The 20,261-nt window shown below is 46.5% G+C and overlaps 1 protein-coding gene across 3 annotated transcripts in view; it reads right to left on the bottom strand.

The window, feature by feature from the left end:
- CA12 (carbonic anhydrase 12) overlaps window positions 1–20,261 on the bottom strand; it is a 58,654-nt gene that overhangs the window by 13,821 nt on the left and 24,572 nt on the right. For 2 of the 3 annotated variants that reach the window (XM_032175048.2, XM_032175050.2), the window contains exons 3-7: window positions 9,208–9,387; window positions 8,154–8,296; window positions 2,066–2,161; window positions 797–860; window positions 365–522 (exon numbers count right to left, since the gene is read on the bottom strand). In XM_032175048.2, the coding sequence (XP_032030939.1) occupies window positions 365–522; window positions 797–860; window positions 2,066–2,161; window positions 8,154–8,296; window positions 9,208–9,387 (641 nt within the window). The remainder of the gene's footprint in view (window positions 1–364; window positions 523–796; window positions 861–2,065; window positions 2,162–8,153; window positions 8,297–9,207; window positions 9,388–20,261) is intronic. The other variant, XM_032175051.2, reaches the window with a different exon arrangement.

The raw sequence follows: 20,261 nt of genomic DNA, 5'->3' as shown, positions 1-20,261 counted from the left end.
GCAATCCCATTTGTTAAATGATTTCATCTGATCCTGTCTTTATTCTGCCCTGTAAAGGAACCAGGCTGTCTCCTGCCTGGGAAGTGAATACCACCCAGCCACTGAAGATATACTAGCAAATGCAGATTTAGAGCTCTTTTTTTACAAAAGAACTAGGAGACATCTATTCATTTGCCTAGCTTGACTTCTTTTGAAGCTCAGCCTGAAATTTCTGCAGTGCTTTCAGACACCTGTGATATTTGGAGAGGTTTTGAAGAGCTGCCAATGAAACTAAGTGAGGAAATCAAGTCATTGATTGTGATATGGGGGATGATGGGGACTGAGGTGCTGCGTCAACTCTGGCTGAGTCTGGCACGACAGTTACCTGCTCCTGGGAAATTTGCACAGGGTTTCGGAAAACTGTCCAGAGCACAGTGGGGTTGCAAGGGGGTGTGGTCAGGGACCCCCGGTAGCGGTAATATTCGGCGGTCCTCTCCGGAAGCAGCTCTTCAACGTTGAATCCCGGGATGAATGCTTCCTGGCCTAGAGAGACATGTTGCAGAGGTGATAGTGTCAGCCTCCCTCCAAAGGGCATAAGTGCAGCTAAACAGAGCGGCTGAGCCTAGAAACATGAACTAGCCCCTTTCAGGGTCATCTAACCCCAGGACCTGGTTGCAACATCGTTCAACAACCTGCTGCTCTTAACCTGGTGAACACAGACAGCACCTGCCCCTTGTGTTTGTTTTTCTTAAAGTCACACAGGGCTGACTACCTCCTTCTCCAGCACAGAGTGAATGTGCACGCAAGGACCCCTCACCTTTGTACTTTACATGTTGAAGGTGACTGAAGATCTTGTCATAGGACGGATTGAAGGAGCCCATCTGCAACAGAGACAGGGCAGGTTAAACTGGGACAGAACAGGATAGCCTGAGCCAGGACTGACGATTGCTATCAGAAGGGCAAAGCTGTGGGTATGTTGCCACCACTGCCTGAAGGATCCACTTTACTGGACAATTATGATGGATCACTAGGCTCTTGGGAGTTAATGTAATGGTCCTGCCTTCTTGCATCTCAGGATGACCTGTTTTCAGCTTAAGGAGTTGGGCTTGAGTGTCCTGGGGCATGGGGTACAGTGTGTGCTCTTGATGATCCAGATATGAGCCTGAAGGCTGTGACTAACATCCATGTCACACAGAACTTAAGGAGCTCTGAGTTCACAAAAGCCACGTCAGACAAATGAGCATGTTGGGGAATGAGGTACATACTGCCTCATTAGGAAAAAAAAACATGCAAGCCAATCAGAAGACATTCCTCTATCTTGGGATAAAAAAAGAATTCATTCCAGAGTCCATATAGAGCAGGGGTGCCCAACCCCCAGGCTGTGGACCGGTACCGGTCTGTGGCCTGTTAGGAACTGGGCCGCACAGCAGGAGGTGAGCAGTGGGCAAGCAAGCATTACAGCCTGAGCTCCGCCCCCTGTCAAATCAGCAGAGGCCTCCCATTCTCATAGGAGCACAAACCCTATTGTGAACTGAGCATGCAAGGGATCTAGGCTGTGCGTTCCTTATGGAATCTAACTAATGCTTGATGATCTGAGGTGGGACAGTTTCATCCAAAAACCATCTCCCTCCCTGCTCCATGGTCTGTGGAAAATTGTCTTCTATGAAACTGGTCCCTGGTGCCCAAAAGTTTGGGGACCACTGATCTAGAGGATGGAGCTTGGATAGCAGGAGTTGTATCAAGAGTTCAGGCATCTGATGGGGCAGATGGAGTCTGATGATCCCTTTCCACCACAGGCCCTCCCCAGCTGGACAATTCCATGCCTTATGCAACAGGGCTAGATGTTGGGGCCCATTTTTCCAATGGACCAAAGAACATTCCCCACTTCTGCTGCCCAGGCACAGAAAGTGCTGCCTCCAGGCCAAGAGAGAAGGTGCACTACACGGGGATACCCCCTGCTCTGGAGAGGACACAGAGCCGATACAGGAACAGCTGATTATCAACAGGTATGCATGGAACAAAAGGTGGAATCCCAATCTCATCCCTGCTTCAAATTTCACATAAGAACCTTTTAAATATCTCTTACCTCAATGAGAACAGCCAGGACAGCGAGGCCTTCTGACTTGTTGCTGGCAGTGCTGGCGTCAGGATAAAGGTCTGAGTTATAATGGACAATGTGCAGCTGCAGTGGGGGAGAAGCCACCCATTAGGGGATAAGCGACTCATGGGAGCCTGTCGCTTCTGCAGAAGACTTGACTCCAACTGTGAGGACAGAACCCCAGCCCTCTCCGCCCCCCAGGCTAGGTTAGGTCTCTCAGATCCTCCCCTTATTTTGCCAAGTATAAGGACATGTGCCCAAGGTGGTCAGGGCACGGCTTGTTTTGATACATTTTAGAGACATAATACATCAATCAATACGTGCAAGATACACTGGTTTGATCTGGAAGGGCAGGAAAACTCGAATTGGAGGCTTCCAGGACATAGGTAGATTTAACTTTTTTCTGACTGGCAATCAGTTGAGAGTTATTATCAACAGAAAGGAATGTCTGGCTTCCAATAAGGGATTGTAGAGACCAAGATTTTATCATGCAGAGGAAGCCTCCAAGTAGCAGGCATCAGAGAGAATAGACTGTAAATATTTCTGATCAGACCTAAGGTCTGTGTTGATGTTAATGAACCTGGGCTTTTCCTGAATTCCAAAAGGGAGGAGGGTATAATGGGTCATGTCCAACTCCCTCTTCCCATCATGGCCTGAACTAGTTTTCATCTTAACTTTGGAATGCCCTTGGCCAAGAGGAGGGGTCCATTCAGATGGCAGGGGGATGGGGTGGGGGGCTTAGAATTTATTTTTGGTTTACACAACCCATGCATTTTTGTTGATTCTTTGTCCTTGAGACTATGACATATTGAGATTTTAACTCTATTTCTTTTCTCTTTTCATTCATCCTTTTCCATCTCATGTGTTTATAAATACAATTCAACATATGTTATTGAATGCAGCTTAATTTCCCCATTTTGAACTTTAAGTGGCTCCTTCTAATTTATTTATTTATTTATTTATTATTTATTTATTTATATTTTTTATTTTATTATTATTATACTTTAAGTTTTAGGGTACATGTGCACAATGTGCAGGTTTGTTACATATGTATACATGTGCCATGTTGGTGTGCTACACCCATTAACTCGTCATTTAGCATTAGGTATATCTCCTAATGCTATCCCTCCCCCTTCCCCCCACCCCACAACAGTCCCCAGAGTGTGATGTTCCCCTTCCTGTGTCTATGTGTTCTCATTGTTCAATTCCCACCTATGAGTGAGAACATGCAGTGTTCGGTTTTTTGTCCTTGCGATAGTTTACTGAGAATGATGATTTCCAGTTTCATCCATGTCCCTACAAATGACGTGAACTCATCATTTTTTATGGCTGCATAGTATTCCATGGTGTATATGTGCCACATTTTCTTAATCCAGTCTATCATTGTTGGACATTTGGGTTGGTTCCAAGTCTTTGCTATTGTGAATAGTGCCGCAATAAACATACATGTGCATGTGTCTTTATAGCAGCATGATTTATTGTCCTTTGGGTATATACCCAGTAATGGGATGGCTGGATCAAATGGTATTTCTAGTTCTAGATCCCTGAGGAATTGCCACACTGACTTCTACAATGGTTGAACTAGTTTACAGTCCCACCAACAGTGTAAAAGTGTTCCTATTTCTCCACATCCTCTCCAGCCCTCTTGTTTCCTGACTTCTTAATGATTGCCATTCTAACTGGTGTGAGATGGTATCTCATTGTGGTTTTGATTTGCATTTCTCTGATGGCCAGTGATGATGAGCATTTTTTCATGTGTTTTTTGGCTGCATAAATGTCTTCTTTTGAGAAGTGTCTGTTCATGTCCTTTGCCCACTTTTTGATGGGGTTGTTTGTTTTTTTTCTTGCAAATTTGTTTGAGTTCATTGTAGATGCTGGATATTAGCCCTTTGTCAGATGAGTAGGTTGCGAAAATTTTCTCCCATTTTGTAGGTTGCCTGTTCACTCTGATGGTAGTTTCTTTTGCTGTGCAGAAGCTCTTTAGTTTAATTAGATCCCATTTGTCAATTTTGGCTTTTGTTGCCATTGCTTTTGGTGTTTTAGACATGAAGTCCTTGCCCATGCCTATGTCCTGAATGGTAATGCCTAGGTTTTCTTCTAGGGTTTTTATGGTTTTAGGTCTAACATGTAAGTCTTTAATCCATCTTGAATTAATTTTTGTATAAGGTGTAAGGAAGGGATCCAGTTTCAGCTTTCTACATATGGCTGGCCAGTTTTCCCAGCACCATTTATTAAATAGGGAATCCTTTCCCCAATGCTTGTTTTTGTCAGGTTTGTCAAAGATCAGATAGTTGTAGATATGCGGCGTTATTTCTGAGGGCTCTGTTCTGTTCCATTGATCTATATCTCTGTTTTGGTACCAGTACCATGCTGTTTTGGTTACTGTAGCCTTGTAGTATAGTTTGAAGTCAGGTAGCGTGATGCCTCCTGCTTTGTTCTTTTGGCTTAGGATTGACTTGGCGATGCGGGCTCTTTTTTGGTTCCATATGGACTTTAAAGTAGTTTTTTCCAATTCTATGAAGAAAGTCATTGGTAGCTTGATGGGGATGGCATTGAATCTATAAATTACCTTGGGCAGTATGGCCATTTTCACAATATTGATTCTTCCAACCCATGAGCATGGAATGTTCTTCCATTTGTTTGTATCCTCTTTTATTTCACTGAGCAGTGGTTTGTAGTTCTCCTTGAAGAGGTCCTTCACATCTCTTGTAAGTTGGATTCCTCGGTATTTTATTCTCTTGGAAGCAATTGTGAATGGGAGTTTACTCATGATTTGGCTCTCTGCTTGTCTGTTATTGGTGTATAAGAATGCTTGTGATTTTTGTACATTGATTTTGTATCCTGAGACTTTGCTGAAGTTGCTTATCAGCTTAAGGAGATTTTGGGCTGAGACAATGGGGTTTTCTAGATATACAATCACGTCATCTGCAAGCAAGGACAATTTGACTTCCTCTTTTCCTAATTGAATACCCTTTATTTCCTTCTCCTGCCTAATTGCCCTGGCCAGAACTTCCAACACTATGTTGAATAAGAGTGGTGAGAGAGGGCATCCCTGTCTTGTGCCCGTTTTCAAAGGGAATGCTTCCAGTTTTTGCCCATTCAGTATGATATTGGCTGTGGGTTTGTCGTAGATAGCTCTTATTATTTTGAGATGTGTCCTATCAATACCTAATTTATTGAGAGTTTTTAGCATGAAGTGTTATTGAATTTTGTCAAAGGCCTTTTCTGCATCTATTGAGATAATCATGTGGTTTTTGTCTTTGGTTCTGTTTATATGCTGGATTACATTTATTGATTTGCATATGTTGAACCAGCCTTGCATCCCAGGGATGAAGCCCACTTGATCATGGTGGATAAGCTTTTTGATGTGCTGCTGGATTCAGTTTGCCACTATTTTATTGAGGATTTTTGCATGAATGTTCATCAAGGATATTGGTCTAAAATTCTCTTTTTTTGTTGTGTCTCTGCCCAGCTTTGGTATCAGGATGATGCTGGCCTCATAAAATGAGTTAGGGAGGATTCCCTCTTTTTCTATTGATTGGCTCCTTCTAATTTAAAAAAATTATATATCAAATTATTTCTTCTAAGTGGTCCTCTATTAAGGATTTCTTCAGAGCTCCTGCTTCACCATCTTCCCCTCAAAGGACTTAGTCTGCCACATTGCCCACACCATCTCGGCCTGGCATCACTTTGAGAAACAGAGCTGAATTCTATATGATTAAAACCCCTGAGGTGCTAATCCCCTATTTCCTTTTACAGCTGACCTTGAGCTTGTGGTTTGTCTGTACTTTTCTTATTGTGCTCAGAGGAAGTGAAGAGTAATCCAAGCATAAAGGAGCTCCCTGTTGAGGAGATTAAGATAGAAAGAATTTTTTTTTTTTTTTGAGTTGGAGTTTCGCTCTTGTTGCCCAGGCTAGAGTACAATGGCGTGATCTCGGCTCACTGCAACCTCTGCCTCCCAGGTTCAAGCGATTCTCCTGCCTCAGCCTCCCTAGTAGCTAGGATTACAGGAATGTGCCAGCAAGCCTGGCTAATTTTGCATTTTTAGTAGAGATGGGGTTTCACATTGTTGGTCAGGCTGGTCTTGAACTCCTGACCTCAGGTGATCCACCCGCCTCAGCCTCCTAAAGTGCTAAGATTATAGGCGTGAGCCACCATGCCCCACCAGAACCTTCTTATATGAACTCCATCCAAAAGAACCACTACACTTTCAAGGTCCTTCCTTAGAGGACCCACTTTAGGGACACCCTGATGCCTTTTCTCTAGTATTGGCATTTATGGTCCCTCTTAACCAGACCCTTGGTCTGATGCTATGACTTAATAGCAGAAAACACAAGAAGTAGAAATATTTTAAAATACATAAACCCTGCCAGTCTACACCCTAACCTCCTCTGTGAAAGGAAAATAAATCCCGAGACCCTGAAATCACTAAGCCAAAGGGAAAAGTCAAGCTAGGAGCTGCATCAGGCAAACCTGCCTCCCATTCTATTCCTAAATAAGACGGTTACAAAGATAAAAAAGCTACACGCCTCACATTTTGCCCACAGGAAATTCACTGTGGGCCACAAGGTCTTTACCCTAAAACAGTTCTGTTGACTTTCACCCTGACAATGTAAATGGATAACTTATCTTCACGGGTTCAGGGCAAAGGAGAGAACTCAAAGTCATCCCTCCGCTCACCTGAGACAAATGCATATCTAATTGCTTCCTCTGCCCATGTCTATTTTATCTTGTAAGAATGCAGATTCGCTGAGCTAGATGAATGCACAAGTGACTATTCCCTACCCCTGTCTCACATGTGAACGGCTGATCAAAAACTCAGAAGAATGCGACCTCTTGCCTCTTACCTCCTCACACCTTTTAAATATTTCTCCCTCTTTCCCCAGTGTCTGCCCTTTCCCCTTTAAATATTGAAGCCCTCAAAATCATCTTTGGAGAAAGGCACAGACTTGTCTCCCTGTCTCCCAGGCATGTGTCCTTAACCTTGGCAAAATAAACTTCTAAATGGATTGAGTCTCAGAAACTTTTTGGTTTACACCTTCTTTATTCCTCATGGGGGAAGCAGAAGTCTCAACACTGCAATTAGCCTGGAGGAAATTTCAGTTCTTGAGCTTCAGGGAAGAGCCTGCTCTGAAATATGTGAACCTCCAGTGGTGCCATCCTGTTGAGCCAGATCCTATCCCTTCCATGCTTGCAAGTAGACCTATGATTAGTCTGAAACATTAAGCAGTTCAGCAGTTATGAACGGCGGGGAATGGTCACTATTTACCATGGACTCCCCTGGCTGATGAGTCAGCAGCATTTATCTGCTTGTATTTCCCTGTAAATATTCAGAGCCACACCCCCAGTTCAGGGCTATTGGAGTGCCAAAATGGAGCATCTCAACCCCCTCCTTGCCCCACCCCATCCTGCAATTGCACAGGACAAATGCTCTGCCCGTCTTCTAATTTTCTTTTGGCATTTTGGGGTAGCTCCTCAAGGCGACATGACACGATGCTGTGCTGGCTGACATCTTGTCCCTAGTGAATCTGCTTGCCATGATGCCCTGCACATTAGACTGCCAGGCACCCTAGACTTGTGGCCAGGTAGAAGAGTGGCCCTAGACCCATGTCCCCATGTTCTAAACACAACCCATGCCCAGAGAAAGGAAGGATAGCACCAAAAAGATGCAAACAGCATGACATATGGAGAAAGGCTGAGAAGTTTGGGGGAGCAATGAACCCAGTGTGAGTCAGCAGGAGATTTTTATCCGCACAGATAGGAAGGCAATGTCTAAAAGAAGGGCATGTATGTCCCACTGGGCCGCCCTGGGAATACTGCCTCCCCAGCAGCATCACTCAGTAAAAGACACAGGGACAAACTCAGCATGTTCAGGAGAAGAAAGGGACCAGGACAGTGCAGATGAGTCGCAGGCTGGTGGAGTGGCTGCACCCCTTGTGCCAGGGCCAGAGGTAGGGCAGACAGCCTGAAGGCAGCCTGTCCCATGCTCTAGTGTTATCTGCACAGCAGCCAGGTCGAGACGGTGCCACACCACCCACTACAGAGCAGCCTCTACCAGACTGGCAGCCCTACTTACCTCGGCGGCGAAGTGCTGTCCACTGATGGTGTGCTCGGAGCCATGCGGGTCATTCGGGTTCCCCCAGTGCAGGTGCAGCTGCGTGGCACTGTAGCGAGACTGGAGGCCCTGGATGTGCATGTCCGAGGGCAGGTTCAGCTTCACTGCGGGGAGTGGAGGAGCAGCCTTCAGAGCCCCGGCCAGCTGTGCACTGCCAGAGAGCAGTCAGGTAGGCAACGCTCCCTCCACCCCCGCTGCCACCCCCCGGAGCCCAGAGAGAGGCAGGTGGATGGAGTGAGGTGCAGAGCAGAGATGCAGCCTAAAGGTCAGACACCTGGGCTCTTTCCCTGAGAATGTCCCCTTTTCCCCAAAGCAACTCCAGTGGCACCAGCACCTTCTTGGTTCCCCTTGGAAAGTGATGCCAGAAACACTAACACTAGACCAACGGATGGGTGTTTATTTACATATTGATGGATCAGACACCTTTAGCGAAGTACCTTCTAAGCTTTAGAATTATATAGCAACAACAACGATAACTGCTATTTATGAAGCATTTACTTCACTCTGTATGCCAGACCCCAACATACATAATCTCCAGTCTTCACGGTATCCATCAATATGTCCATTTCCAGATGGAAGTTCAAGGAGACTAAAATTCTCACCTAGATTCTCATGGCTCATAAGCAGTCAAGCCAGAGTTCAAATCCAGGTTGGTCTGACTCCAAAGCCTGGGTACCCCCCGCCAAACTGTGTGGTTCCTTGAGTCGTTTATGGTCCAGAATTCACTCCAGCCGCACAGCCAATGAACGACAGGGCTCAGGCCGGTCTCCTGCCCCATCCTGAGAGATGTGCTTCTTCTGGGAAGTGCAGCCCTGGCAGGACCCTCGGATCCCAGAGCCTCTAGCACCCCCTGGAGAGAGTGCTCCTGGAATCTCTCAAAGGCGCCCCCCGCCACGCCCCACCCTTCCTCCTGGATGCTTCCACGGAACACCTCCCTGCCAGATGGAAAAGGACAGGCCTGGCAGCCGAGTGAGACTCAGACATACCCCTCAGGTCTCCAAGGCCTCTCCCTCACCTGAATGGCCATTGTTGGTCAGGAGAAACTGCTTGTTGGCAGACAGATTATAGCCTTGGAACTCGAGGGGCGTGAGGCTGGCATCATACTGGAGGATGTCGCTGTGCAGGTCTATGGGGGACTGCAGCAGGCCCCCACACGACGGGTACTTCTTGGACCAGCTATTCTCCCCATCAGGACCTGGACACAGAGATCCATGCTCAAGATTTAGAGTTTCTCACAAAGGGATTTTGCTTATCTTCTAATTCTCTGTTCAATACAATTACTCCTTTTCTCCTCTTTTCTGAATCCCTGGAGGTAAATCTTCAAGGCTCAGAATCTCGGCCTCCAGAATCGGGTCCAGCAACCACTCAGGACCACCTGCTCTTAAGCGATGTGGGGAAAGGACTAGGCTGCCCAGACCAGAGCCAGGAGTGCACCGAACTCTGCTTTATTTTATACATTGTCCCTATTTGACACACACGTCAAGACCTGTTGACTTTCAGCAATTCAGCATCTGCTTAGCCAGCACCTATTATGAGCCAGGAATTACTCTGGGTCTTGGGGCTACCAGGTCGAATACAATAGAACCCCTGCTCATCCAAGCTGGCATTCTAGTGGGGAAGAATTTAGCAAAGCCAGGTGGGAAAAATTAGTGTCTTACTGATCACAGCGCCAAGTATTATGTTGGTGCAAAAATAATTGCGGTTTTTGCCATTCCTTTCATGCAAAAACCGCAATTGCTTTTGCACCAACCTAAATAGGTCTTTGTGGCTGCTGGCTTTGCAAGTATGACCTTCCTGAAGAGAAACCCCTGAGGACATTGACTCTTGATACCCACATTTAGAGTAACTATAGAACCCAATCTGATAGGGATGCTTGACCAGTGTCAAATAATTATAGGCCTGGAATCACAGAGTGAAGTGCAGAGTTTAAGCTGGAAAAAAAAATGACCACACTATAAACTAATTATTATAATATAATTGACACACTATCAGTGAGGAGGAACAGACTTTAAAAAAAGAAATTCCTCCAGGGCTCAAGCTTCTTGCTAACTAGCGGATAGCAGTTCCTCCCCTGGAAATGAAAATAAACATGCTATGTGCAGATGAACTTTCCTACTCCCACAGGGAAAAAGTCTTTAAAGAATGTAAATCTATGTTTAAAAGATTATCTCCATGGTAATTAAACAGACTTTCAGGCCAAGGTTTCTCCAGAAAAGCAAAGAATTGGCATGTCATGGCTCGTTGGGGTAGACCCAGGCTGTCCTGTGGGCTCTGTCAGAGTTGGGGATCAAGCTTTGCCATCTGGGTTCCATTCATCAGTATTTCAACCCAAGGAAGGTGGGTAAACAGAGAAAAGGGGAAAGGAACACCACCTCTTCTGGGAATTCTGTAGACCACCGCACTGTTTCCCAAGGGTGTAAATGTTATATTGGCCCCACAGAATCCCAACCCCCTACACCGTGCTCTCTAACTAGGGGATCTTATCTGAGAGTGGGAAGAATCAGAAGTGATACTTGGTACTCAGGTTCATTTCAAATGCTATGAGGCATCGGTCCCAGGCTTAGTTCTTACTTCTAGGTTCGGACACACACATCGGAACCCTACTGATTTTTCAGGCTGTCAACCTTAGGCTATGCATTTTCAGAAATGTTACAGCATGACGGAATTGCAGAATCTCCAGTCCAACCTTTCACTGGACACCAGTCTTCTCACTTGGGCATGCCAGAGTCTCCACTGAGCTCTACTATTCTTATTTTCAAGGCCTCAAAGTAACTCAACTACACCAAAATGGTGACTAGGGAAGAGGGAGGCTGGCAGATATCAAAGCAGGCACTCCAGGGCCAAACTGGAGTAAGACAATTGTTCAGCTGGGGCCAAACCAAATGCTTTAGGGGCAGCGGGGAGCAGAATGAAGCAACCGTGAGGCCTCATGTAGAACCCTAGGGTCAGGAAGAGACATAGCACAGGGTAAGACTCCCTAAGTGAGGCTGCCAGCCTTTTCTGTGCTCACAATACTGCCTGGGCCCACAGCCAGCAGGGTGGAAGCTGCCAGCCAGGCATGAATGCAAAAAACTCAGGAAGTAAAGAGATGCATCAATGAGAGCTTTCTCTCTGCACACATGACTAAAGGGAACTGGATTAGAAGGGTTTTCTTTTCCCATAGTGGAGGTTCAAAAAGGTTTCATCAAGAGGGCACTTTACTGATAGCTAAACGAGAGCCTCGTGAAGATAGGGACCCCTCATCTTCGTCTCTGTGAACCCATATTATAAGTAGGGTCACATGCCCTCATGGGCATTTAGGAAACATTTTCCCAAAGAATGAAAAAGAACAGAGGGCTTGGGAAAATGTGACTTGGGGAATGTTTCCCTTTTCTCTTGCCCTAAATACGCTTTATTGGAAGTTAGGACCAAATAAGGTATTTGGAGGCAGGAAAGACTAAGGATATTAAAGGCAGTAGAGTTGGTGTTGGCAAAACCTTTCTTGGAAAGAGAAGCAGCTACGTTGGACCAGGGGAGTCCAGAGAATGAGATTCCAGCATCAGCTGTCCCAAAACCCCAGTGGGTTATGTTCCCTGCTGGAGCCTCCATTGCCCTTCGTACAAATGGTGGGGGTGGTGGGGGTGGGGGTGGGGATGGGATGTGTGTGGATGCTATGTTCTGGAAGGTTCCTTCTGGCTCTTAAGCTCTGATATTTATTAAGAATACTAGGACTAAGCACCTTCACCATCTGTCAGGCGAATTTGAATGAGTCAGAGAGGTTGCTCATCTCAAGCTAGCTACTGGGCATGTGACAAGGTGCCCAGGGGAACCAGCTTCAGGAATGAGGGCACAGGGCACCGGTGCTGCAGGACTGGCTGGGAGCGGACAGCCATCTGCATCAGGAACCTGCCCTGGTCCTGGCTGCCATCCACAGCAGAGTTCGTCTTTGGGCACCAGTCACAGGTCTGTAGGTCAGCAAGGTCAAGAAAGCCTTGTCTTCGCCTCCTCCTCCTCCTCCTCATTGTTATTATATTGTAGTAGCTCTGATCTTTATAACTCTATAACCTTATGGGGTAAGCAAGGCAAGAATTGCATCATTTTATAGGTGAAAAATAGAGATTTAAGTGATTTGCCCGAAGTTTGACTTTGACTAAGTAACAGTTACTTTGCTTTGGCCACAGGACTTACGTGTCCTTCAGTATTTGTCTAGGAGATTTTGCGCACCCGGAATTTCCTGGCTCCCCCACGCTCTCCTTGAAGGCAAGCACCACAGCTCATCCATCGCTGCACTTCCCACAGTGCCTGGCACAGAGCGGGCCCTCACATGTTTACTAATTTAAACTCTCAACATCTGTTTCATGCTTGTTCCTTTCCCAGGGAATGCGCACCCACCTTAATTCCCTCATATATTTCTTCTCCTCAAAAAAGAGGAGGAAAAATGAGACCACTTGCTCAGGTTCAGAATGTACCCTCCTAGCTTTCTAGCTTACCTGTGTGCAAATGGCTTCTGTGTGGGGCCGCTAATTGAAAAAGAAATCTGATTTCTGCCCTGTAGCCTAGGAGATGGCCTGCCAAGGAAGTTCATAGGGCCCTCCCCCAGCATGTAATGGCTAGTGGGTGTCCCCGCCTTGCACAGCTGGGGACACTGTCAGAGCAGCCTCCTGTCTTTGTGGCATGTGAGAGATAGAGGTGCCATGAGGGTGGGCACCGGGACAACCAATATCAGAGGTGACAACAGCAGGCCTTTCTGTTCCCTGAGCTGTGACATGTGACTGCACAGTGCTGGCCTTATGCTGGCTGCTACCCCCTGGGCTGCCATTTTTCAACTCAGTGTCGGCTTTCACACTCCTGCCAAGTCCTCCACTGCCAGAAATCCTCCACTGGGAGTGACTCTTCTAAAAGAAGCATTTATTTCCAGCTACAAATTTGCCTTTGCTCTTGAGTTTTGACTTTGCCTCTCTAGTTGGTTGGACTCCTCCCATGATCGTGATACAGGAGGATCACATGTCTCTCACAGTTTGTTTTTCTAAATAAAGCCAAGGCATTATTTCTTTCCTGTCTATGCATTTTTCCTGCTCTAGGCAAAACAGAAGTGGTCAGAATTCCTGTTTTGAAAGGTAACAAGAGATTAACATGGCACAGCTCAAAATGCCTCTCGTGATTTCTGATTGGGAATTTTGAGGCCCAGCGTGTAGGACCTGCATTATCCGAGGACCAGAATGTTTTTACAGAAAATTTCAAATGTATACAATGTAGGGAGAGGAGTGAAATGAACCCCATGTCACCCAGCTTGGACAGTTTACAATTCACAAACAGTCCTGCCTCATCTATGCTAAGCCCATTCTCCCCTTATCTACCTGGATAACTGGAAACAAATCCAGATATATTTCATCTGTATATATTTCAGTATGTTTCTCTAAAACACAAGGGCTCTTAAAACCACAGTACCATGACCACACCTAGAGAGTTAACAATTAATACCTTAAGATTATAAAATCCAATTAGAATTCAAATTTTTCCAAATAGGTCATAACGTTTTAACAGTTTGTAAATTTCAGGGTTCAAATACAGTCCATATATTTTTTGCAATATTGCAATTAGAGGACGTGTTATGGCCTAGATTACAGCTTGATGGTGGAATGCCTCATCAGAGAACACCTGGGCCCCACTCCTCCAAGGCTCAACATCTCAGAGCCAGCTCGGTCTATCCTTTGTCCTTAGTGGGTCATGGACTCCCATGCTTCCATGGGTTAGGCCCTCACCATGTCACACTGCAAAGGCTTCCCACAGGCAACTGGCCCCAGCCTTCCTTGTTACACTGCCAGGCTGGCTCTTCTGCAGTAACCAGATCAATCTTGTCATAGCCTGGCTTGGGTGGCACCACCCCACCACCCATCCGTACACTCCCTTTCTCCCTAGCACGCCCTGCCCCACCCCAACAAGACAAAGCACAGCCTAGCTGTTTTTCATGGCCTCGAAGTGCCCCAGCCTGTCAAAGTCTTCAAAGGCCCCCACATCCCGCCCCAGCCTGCCCCATGGTTCAGCCAGCTCCCCGAGCCTAAGAACAGGCTATGCCAACCCATCTTCACAAATGCCGTTATGAAAAAATCTACTCAAATGCCCTCTTCTTTCCTCTGCACCTTTCCAAATTTCGTCCACTCTTCAAAGTCCAGCTCAGGTCCTGCCAAAGCTACCCCAGTGCTTTCTCGTCCCTGGCTTGAACTTCTCCAGCCTACTCGGGTTGCGCACACTGGCAAGCAGTGATGATTGTTAGCCTGCCTCACCTGTGACTGTTAGCGCCAGACTAGTACAGAAGCCTATTACAGACTAGAGCTCAGACTACGAGTTTCAAAGACCTTTGGAAGACCAGAACTTTGTGTCATATCCCTACTCATGTCTGAACACATCCTTGAATGGATGTGGAGGGTTTTTTTAAGCTCATTTCAGAAATTTAGCCATAAAGGGATGAGAGAAGGGTGTATGTGTGGTGGTTATGGTAAGGTGAGGGTAATGTGAAAGATTTTGTTTTTTGTTTCTGTTTTTGTTTTTGAGACTGAGTCTTGCTCTGTCACCAAGGCTGGAGTGCAGTGGTGCAATCTCAGCTCACTGCAACCTCTGCCTCCCAGGTTCAAGCAATTCTTCTGCCTCAGCCTCCCAAGTAGCTGGGATTACAGGTGCGTGCCACCACACCTGGCTAATTTTTTATATTTTTTGTCGACATGAGGTTTCGCCATGTTGGCCAGGCTGGTCTCAGACTCCTGACCTAAAGTGATCCGCCTGCCTTGGCCTCCCAAAGTGCTGGGAATACAGGCGCGAGCCACGGCACCCAGCCTGTGTTTTTGTTTTTTATGAAGAGGCTTGAGCGAACTGCTATGCAGATGGCAAAAGAGAACAGAGAAGGAAGGTTGGAGACAGAAGAAAGAGGGGCTCACTGATGAAAGATAGCCCTGGGAAGACAGTGGGGGGATCAAGGCACAGGGGTCAACGTTAATTCTGCCCCATGACACTTCTTGGAGGTCATACTCTGAGGTGGACCCCCCTGTGTCTGTGTCAGTGCTCACTGCAGGCAGCTTCCTGGAGAAACTGCCTGGGCCCAAGCTCCAGGGCACATCTCTTTGGGCAGGCTACCAACACGCAGTCAGATCAAAACTTGTCCCAACGGATACCACTGTAGTGGCTAAGTTTACACATTCTAGATGATGACACACCCTTTTTCAACAAATAGGCACAATTTCAGGACAATGATAGCTTTTGGTTAGTCCCTCAACGTTTGCTTTGTAAGGAGATCTGACCGTAAGAAAAGGCATGTATATCTATATGAAAATGATCAAAAATTATGTACCAAATTTGAATACACATTTAACAAGATGGATTGTATTTGCAATAAAAAACGAGTACTCAAATATTGAATGAAGGAGAAAAATCTCTAAATGCTCTCCTTCTTGGAGTGCAATTTAATTTTGAAGTTAATGCATTCATTTCTTCAACAAATGTGTCTAGTATGTGTCAGGCACTGTACTAGGTGCTGAAGATGCAATGGAGAACAAAGCAGCTCCAGTCTCTGACCTTGTGGCACTCACAGTCCAGAGACTGATAATAAAATAACGAGTGAACCAATGCACAAAGGAAATAATTACAGTCTGCAATCAGCGCTGCGAAGGAATTAAACAAGGGCTGTGACAGAAAAGTGGAGGCATCTCTGTCAAGTAGATGACGCAGGCAGGCTTCCTGGAGGAGGTGCCATTAAAGCTGAGATTTAAAGGACAAGTAGAACCAACCATAAGTGAAACCTGAGGAATGGCGTTCACTAGAGAGGGCCCAGCAAGCTCAGAGGCCCTGCTGCAGTGGAGAGCCTGGTATATTCTAGGGATGTGTGACGCATTGACTCAGAAAGAGTCTGGGATCCATCTGGACTCCCTTTGCCAGGTCTGGGTCCTGCCCTGTGCCAAGGCTGAGCTAGGATCATTTGACACCCACTTGTGTACATTCCTCCATCTGTTAGAAAGCTCTTCCTGTTGGGGGGCTAGTACCCGCCTCTCTCTGGGGGTCATCCAACAGTCCCGCTCTTATGGCTAGAGCCACAGAGAACACAGCTAAGCCACAGGACTCAGAGGGGACAGCAGCCTTCATGTCCCCTCTAAATCCATCTGGAAACCAGACATCCTCAGGATGGTTCCTGCATGTAAAAGCCATTTTTTTTTTTAGAGATGGGGTCTTGCTATGTGGCCCAGGCTGGTCTCAAACTCCTGGGCTGAACCAATCCTCCTGCCTCAGCCTCCCAAAGGGCTGGGATTATAGACGTGAGCCACTGCACCCAGCCTGGAAGCTACATTTTAAAAACATGTTTAAAATATATTTATAGGTCCTGCAGTTCACTTCTGAAGCTGATTAAAATGTCTATGTCGTCTCATAAAAACCCAGTGGGTTTAGCCAGTCAGTAATGTGGTTCCCACAGCATCACCTTGGTAAGAGGTTGACCCCCCGCACAGAAGGCCACACACAACTTGCTGAATTCTACCTGTTTTCCTGCCTGGTAGGTGGAGAGGCACAGTCATAAACCCCAATGTCCTGCCCAGAAGGAAAGGAGGTGACCAGGGGCATGGGTTAATAATTGATGGATGAGATCTTATGATGTTATTATGTACAAATAGAGGGCAAGGAATCAAACTGGCATTAGAGTTTCCCTTTGTCAGTATCACCAGTGAATCAGAGGTGGTCCCGGGACAGTGAGGGAGGGCTAGAAGGTGAGGGTTACTTGTTATGAATAAAGCTCAAAGCTGGACTTGCCATAGCATGCCCACTCTTTTTCCTTGGATTTGACATTATAGATCAATAAAAATAAACACATTTTCTAAAGATGCTTTAATCCACACTTTGCACCAAACTTTTGTCTAATTTTTGTTTGGGTCAGCTGGAGAAGGAGGATTGAGACTTGAGCTTGGTAAATCCCCCCAAATCCCCTCTTGGGGAGGCAGGAGGATCAGTTGAGCCCAGGAGTTTGAGACCAGCCTGGGCAACATAACAAGACCCCATCTCTAAACAGCAACAAAAAAGTGGCTTCTACATGCAGACACCATCCTGAGGATGTCTGGTTTCCAGATGGATTTAGAGGGGACATGAAAGCTGCTGTCCCCTCTGAGTCCTGTGGCTTACCTGTGTTCTCTGTGGCTCTAGTCACAGGAGCAGGACTGATGGATGTATTAACAGAGAGAGAGATGGGAATCATTTCCCATCCAGCCATGGTGGTGGGGGCCAGGAGTGCAGGCTGGAGGCCAGAAGAGGTGAACCGTAAGGCTGGGGCTGCCAACTCAGCCCTCCACCCACCCTCAGGAAGTCCTTCTCCTCCACCCCGCCAATAATCCCCGTCTAATATTGCTGGGTGGGGGATGAGGCAGGGACAAAAAGGCTCCGCAGTCATTTACACACTGGTGTCAAGGCCTGCATCAAGTTCCTTCTGGAGACCAGGTTTATTACAGGGAGGAGGGTGGGGTTTCCAGGCTGCCAAAGGTAAAGGGTGACGATCTGTTTGCTTTTGCTTCTCCATTTCTAACTCCCTCTTAGATTCTCATGACCTGTGACCTTAGAGTATGTTCACTGTGGAGAGGCTCTGCCCACCTCTGTCTGGACTTCTCTGTGTCTGCTCCCAGCCCTCCTTTTCGTTCCAGCAGCGCTGAGCTGCTTGCATCCTGCAGACACACCAAGCTGCTTCACATCTCCCTGAAACACCCTCCCCACCCGCTGGGGCAGGGCAAAGGGTTTCCCCATCTTCTGTGCTCCTATACAGCCTTTGCATTTCTCTTCCTTGCAGCAGCCACACTGATCAAAGCAATATTGTCTGCCTTTCCACCCCAATAGTCCAGTGGTTCTCAAAGCATGGCTCCAGACAAGCATTATCACCGCCTAGGAACTCGTTCAAAATGCAGAGTCTCGGGCCCCACCCCAGGCCTACTGAACCGGACACTCTGGGGGTGGCGCCCAGCATCTGCCGTTGGACAAGGTTGCCAGGCGATGCTCCTGCGGGGCTGAGGCTGAGAAGCGCTGCACTAGACTGTCAGCTCGCTTTCTGCATGTGTGTACACCTGGCTTCTGCTGCAGAGCCTGGCACACTGAAGTGTTCAACAAATGGCTCTCAGACTAAGCAACAAACAACAACAAACCACTAAGTTAAACAAACTGCTGACATGCTAACAGCCTAACCCCTATAATGAAAACTAGCCAGGCCTGAGCCCCCCATCAGTGCTCACCACGTTATCCTCCTTCATCTTCCTTGGCCCATTCATGTGAGGAATTGTGCTAGATGTAAAGTGCTAAGTCCACAGCCCTGTAGCCACAGCCCTCGCAAGACATCCCGTTCTATCTTTCTTAAACATAATATTCAAATAGGGGGCTCCAGGCTCAGGCAAGGACTGGTAACCATCTCTGAATAGGAAGGACTGAAGATACCATCTTTTTCATGCACTGTTATATGCATAACATTTACATGATTAAATATGGTGTTTGAAGTAATTTTTATTCAGCGTTGACCATCAGAAACATGGTCATGTTTCTAACCATGTTTTCATGGCTTAATCTCTTTTTAAAAATTGTTGGCCGGGCACGGTGGCTCACGCCTGTAATCCCAGCACTTTGGGAGTCCGAGGAGGGCAGATCACCTGAGGCCAGGAGTTGGAGACGAGCCTGGCCAACATGGTGAAACCCCGTCTCTACTAAAAATACAAAAAATAGCTGGGCATGGTGGCATGCGCCTGTAGTCCCAGCTACTCGGGAGGCTGAAGCAGGAGAATCGCTTAAATCCAGGAGATGGAGGTTGCTGTAAGCTGAGATTGCGCCACTGCACTCCAGCCTGGGTGACTGAGCATCTCAAATAAAAAATAAAAAATTGTAGTAAAATATACATAACAGAGCTTTTTCATTATCTCAAACATTTATTGTTGGTGGGAACATCAAATAGTTTGGTGGTGCCTTAAAACGTTAAAATAGAATTACCATATAATCCAGCAATTCTTTTTTTTTTTTTTTTGAGACAGAGTCTCTCGCTCTGTCGCCCAACCTGGAATGCAGTGGTGTGATCTCAGCTCACTGCAAACTCTGCCTCCTGGATTCAAGCGATTCTCGTGCCTCAGCCTCCCAAGTAGCTGGGATTACAGATGCACACCACCAAACCTGGCTAATTTTTGTATTTTTAGTAGAGATGGGGTTTCACCAGTCTCGATCTCCTGACTTCAAGTGATCCACCCACCTTGGCCTCCCAAAGTGCTGGGATTACAGGTGTGAGCGAACACGCCTGGCCTGATCCAGTAATTCTAATTCTAGATATAGATCCCAAAGTATTAAAAGCAGGGATTCAGAGAGATACCTGTACACCCGTGTTCATAGCAGCATTATTTATATTAGCCAAAAGGTGGAAATAAGTCAAATTACTTATATTAACCAAAAGGTGGAAATAAGTCAATCCATCAGATGAATGGATAAACAAAATATGGCACAGACACACAACGGAATATTGTTTAGCCATAAAAAGGCTCATCTCATTTTAATGCACCATTTCTTTTCCAAGAATCTAACCCACCAGATGCTTGAGAGGCGCTGGGATAGGTCTTTTTATTTTCATGACACCGTTTATGGAACCAAACGTATGGCAGATGCTCAGTGAATACTCACTGCTTGAGAAAAACTCTGTAGTTTACTTGGCCTAGACTTGAATAGTGGTTGCCAAAACTTGAGTGCACATCAGAATCTCCTAGAGGGCTCGTTCCCACACAGACTGCTGGGCCACACCCTCAGAGTTTCTGATTCAGTACTTCACGGACAGAGCCCCAGCATCTGCATTTCTAACACATTCCCAGGTGCTGCTGCTGCTGCTGGGTCCAGGAACCACATTTGGAGAACCCCTAGCCCAGAGCCATATTTCTCAACCACGGCTACACAGTGGAATCTCCAAGAGCTCCTGATTTTGCTCCCAGCCCCAGTCCCTGAGATCAGGATTAATTGATCCTGATCAATTAACACCTTGGTGTTGAGGTGGGAGGTGCTTTAAAAAACTGCCCACATGATTCTCATGTGCAGCCAAAGCAGAGAAGAGCTGTGGGA

This window comes from Hylobates moloch, unplaced genomic scaffold, assembly GCF_009828535.3.
Source record: "Hylobates moloch isolate HMO894 unplaced genomic scaffold, HMol_V3 SCAFFOLD_14, whole genome shotgun sequence".
NCBI lineage: Eukaryota > Metazoa > Chordata > Mammalia > Primates > Hylobatidae > Hylobates > Hylobates moloch.
This window is presented reverse-complemented; position numbering and strand designations above follow the sequence as displayed.